The sequence below is a fragment of the Sinocyclocheilus anshuiensis genome, unplaced genomic scaffold, assembly GCF_001515605.1.
Source record: "Sinocyclocheilus anshuiensis isolate Anshui unplaced genomic scaffold, SAMN03320099.WGS_v1.1 scaffold1149, whole genome shotgun sequence".
Classification (NCBI taxonomy): Eukaryota; Metazoa; Chordata; class Actinopteri; order Cypriniformes; family Cyprinidae; genus Sinocyclocheilus; species Sinocyclocheilus anshuiensis.
Window position 1 is genome coordinate 380,280 of NW_015555317.1, and position 4,497 is coordinate 384,776.

The 4,497-nt window shown below is 37.7% G+C and overlaps 1 protein-coding gene across 1 annotated transcript in view; it reads left to right on the forward strand.

The window, feature by feature from the left end:
• Nucleotides 1-1,455: 1,455 nt before the first annotated feature.
• Nucleotides 1,456-4,497, forward strand: part of LOC107671589 (ephrin type-B receptor 1) — a 248,840-nt gene continuing 245,798 nt past the window's right edge. The window contains exon 1 of the mRNA XM_016464503.1: nt 1,456-1,656. Within this exon, the coding sequence (XP_016319989.1) occupies nt 1,587-1,656 (70 nt within the window). The 5' untranslated portion in view covers nt 1,456-1,586. The remainder of the gene's footprint in view (nt 1,657-4,497) is intronic.

Sequence of the window (4,497 nt, forward strand, 5' to 3'; positions counted from 1 at the left end):
TTAATTAGGGTTTAAACTTTGTTTTAGCATTAATCCAATTTAGGCCTGAAGGAAACACAATAATGGTGTTGTTCACCTACAGTAGTACCTCTGCTTAAGTGTATCAACCGTATGGTCTCTCTGACTTGCTCTCTGTCTCTCTTCTATTTGTCCGGCTTCTTGAACGCCACTTTCACTTTGCAGATTACTTTAATTGTAATTGCTCTCTACCTTTGGGCTTGAGTCTTGCAGGATGATGAAAGACGTTGCGTTTTATGTCAGGTCTACTTCTTCTATTGCTTTCAAACTCATTTACTACTACAACATGCCCAGATGATTAGCGAGACAAGGAACTGTTTGATTTATACCTCCTGACAGACCTGTTGCAAGAGAGACCCAGACCATGTCATTTTTATTAAGTTTCATGTCAAACGTTTATTCTAAAACTATCAGTCACCATAAGAGAAAAGACACAAACCAGGGCCAAATCTGTCTTTAGACAAATGCTTTTCTGCTGTTCAGTCCTGAATTATGTTCCAGTGACACCATCTTTATTCATTCTCTAAATGTAGCCATTAATTATGATATTTTTTAATTTAGTTATTTCTAAGGTTGATTACAAAAGCAGCAACATCCAGATAGTTATCTGTGTAGATTTATTGTAAGTTATTTCAGGAAAACATACAAGGAAACTAAATGTAATATCATTGTAAACTTAATTGTACAGTGTTTTTTTTTTTTTTTTACAAAATGTTTTTGTATTATTATTATTATTATTATTTGACACTGTCACACATTTAAAAAATGTTATTATTAAATATTATAATTTCATTATATATAACTCATAAATATGAAAGATAGAATTTATTGTTTTAATGTTTAATAATAGATTTATAATAATAATAGATTTAAATGTATTCATGTATATTCTTCTTCTTCTTCTTCTTCTTATTATTATTCAATATTATATTAGTATTATATATTACTCTCTCACAAAAACACTTTTGCTAACACTTTTGCTTAAAAAAAAAATCACAAAAGAAAATCTAAATTTCACCAACTGTTTCACTTTAGAGTCAAACCATTTCTTGTAGTTTTAAGATATAAATGTAATTTAGAATGAGGGCTTTTTGTCATTTCACATGGTGCCATGCTTTAAGTTAAAAATAAACATCGTGTTAAAAGCAGCTGAAAGAAGTGATTTCAACTGGTGAAGCTCCGTTTTTGGCCATCTGAGGTCGCTATTTCCCTTCCAACCGAACTCGTGTTTTGCCTCACAGAGAAACACTGAAAAGTTTTTGTTTTGAATAACAGTGCATGCTGTAAGGAGAGCCTGTCTGTGATTGGTTGGCGATTTTCGGTGTGCAGACTCTTATTGGTCCATAGGTTTTAAAGGGGGTTTCGGGGGGCGTCCGTCTCTCCCAAGCTCATCTCTGCGCTCCGCGTCCGTGGCAGCATCCACTCACTCTTTTACTACTGCCTGCGATGTGACTCCACGCCGCTCGCTCGTTCGCTGGAATATCACCCTGCGTGACAAGTGACGGATTTTACGCGCACGCCACGCAGTCCGGTTTTCCAAAATCAAGAGGACACCGCGGCAGCGGCCAATGCCTTTTACCATGACTGTGGGATTAATAACGATTTTGTGTGCTGTAACGGCCGTTTTCGCAATGGAAGGTAAATATGTGGATGTTTGTCTCTGTGGAATGTTACGCTTCAGGTTTGACAGGTGAATGTCTCGTAGCGGAGATTTGCGTTGGGATTTATTCGCGATGACTAAATTGAGTATGGAAAAAGATATTTTTGGCATCCAACGGAGTTGGGACGGAGTTTCTGTGGTGGTTTGACAGACGCGGGGATGGTCGTGGTGCTGAATGTTGCGGAATGAATGAGAGGATTTAAGATGGTTGGATTACTTAAACCCTGCTGGATTTTATGATAACTGTGGTTAAGAACATAGTAGCGGGTCATTTTATGATCAACCAGCTAACATTAATCCGCTTAAACTGGTATGTTGCTTGGCCAAGATGGTCTTCTAGACTGGACCAGCTAAAAACCAGCTAATGACCATCTTGGACTGGCTAATGTTCAATTAGGACAAGAGAAACCAGCCTGGCCACCTTAAGCTGGTTCAAAATAGTCTACCAGCTAGTAACATCATTTATGTGTGGGTAAAGGATTCTTGGTAATCTTTAAGACAGATGTTTTGTGCTGAATGATCTGAAAGGCTTAGAAGTGTAATTTTTGTTTTCTTGACAGTTTAAGTGCTTTCTTAGAGAGAAAAAAAGGTTATTTTCTGGCAATATAGAAACTGGCTGGTTTTAGTGTGATTTTGGGCAGTAAAAATGACCTATACACTGACTTTTTTTTAAATGCAGTTTACTCTTAGATGCTTTAAAAAAGCTTGAAACAAATATGTATCATCCATATTCAGGATGGTTTTTATTTGCGTTGTGAAAAATCTATGATTTACTTGCACAAAAGATGTTAGGAAGACTGACAGCTTCAGTCACCATTACTTTCATTGCATTTTTCTTCCATATAATGAAAGTGAATGGTGACTGTCATTCTGCCTAACGTAGCCTTTTGTGTTCCACTGAAGAAAGTCAAACCGGTTTGGAATGATATGAGGGTGAATAAATAAAGGCAGAATTTCATTTTAGGTGAACTATCTCTTTAATTGACAAACCCATATAGGACTAGTAATACCTGCGTCCTGTTCAGAAACGTTTGTGTGAACACAAAACCACCGATGAAGACCACCGGTGTCATATTGTATTCAGGTCACGTCAGTGCATGATTTATTCTGAAAAATCAAGCAGAAACACAGCAAGAATGAGAGGGGGAAAAAATCTCCCTCCTTGTCTGGCATTTGACAGATGGTGGTTGACTGGTTGTTGCGGCCATGCCAGAAATCAGACGTTCAGTTCGGCATTCTATGTGTGTGTGTGTGTGTGTGTGTGTGTGTATAGAGACTGGTCTCCAGATCAGTAATGAACACACAGCCAACATGAAAGGATTGTCTATTTGTTTCCATCTCCACTGCCTGTCCAATTCCATCCATCACACAACCTGTTTGCTTGTCTTTCTGTCTGAAAACACTCATACAGGTATTGAGTAAGTCTCAGTCAGCGCTAAATGATGTCTGTCTGCGCAAGCGCTAATGTGTCTGATTTAGATTCCAGCCATACAGAACAGACAAAAGCATTGCTGAAATTAATTTAGGAGAGTTTTTTCGCCCCGTGTTCAAGTTGAAGTGTGTCTGAAGGCAGCAGATGGAGGGAACAGGGTTAGTGACCCCTTCTTTAGTGGCTAATTGACAGGCAATTGGCCTTTGTTGTTTGAAGTGTATTTGCTGTGGTAGGTTTGTGTGTATTAGCCTGTCCTTGAGCCTATATCAGGCAGATCATATTGGCTACTAATTGCCAAACCAGCCCGGTGACCACAAACAATGTATCAAAGCCATGTGCACCTCTGAGAAGGTGACAGAGCAGATGAAAGAGATGGGGGAGGGAGACGAAAAGCAAAACTGTGTGTGCGTGTGAGGAAGATGAGGGTCTGGGAGACCATCTGGCTTAGTGGAAAGTGGAGTGACTCCGCTTTGACACGTTTCCATGCGTCAGTGAGCACAGTTCATCAGTCGTGCCTAATAATCATAAATCTGATGAATTATGAATGCACACATATGTCATTGCGCTTGTGAAACACTACTAATGCATAAATCTGTCTAGGTTAGATGATGTTAGATGGTTATACAATTGTCAGTCTGTGGTTTAGGGAACGGATGTTTATTACATCTTTGCTGTTGTTTTTAGCACGGCAAGAGTATTATTAGTATTTCTAATATAATGAATAACTATATAGAATTATATAATATTTATATAATTTATTCATTTTAGATTTTTTTGAATATATAAATAAAAAAATTAAATAAACACTACATAACAGCATAACAAATGTATAATATTAATATTATTTATAATAATAGTAATATTATGTATGTATGTATGTTTGTTTGTTTATATTTCTTTATTAGGCATGGGCCGTTATGAGATTTTGACGGTATGATAACCTTAAGCAAAAATTTCACGGTATCACGGTATTGTCGTTACAGCTCTCAAATGTGTTATTTTTAAATGACTGGATAAAAAAATAAAATGAAACATTTTCCGCTGAACACAACATACATTTTGAGCAACATACAGAATATTAGGAACAGTAGAATTTGTTTATTTTTTTCTTTGATTTGTTTCCTAAAAAGAAGAAATTGCATTGCAACGCAGTTTGTGAAAGTCCAGAACAGAGACGAGTTGCTTGCAATAAGACAAAAAACTGCCGGTTGCCGATCGCGTAAGTTCCAGGGCCATCCTACACACACGTGACTGACCGCTCGCTCACACCAACAGGAGGAGGAGGTCGTGTTACTCTCTACACTGCACTCAACCTAAGGGATTCCTACACTTTCAGTCTTTGAGGAGACATGAAAAACAGCGCATACCGCAGGAACGGTATAACGGA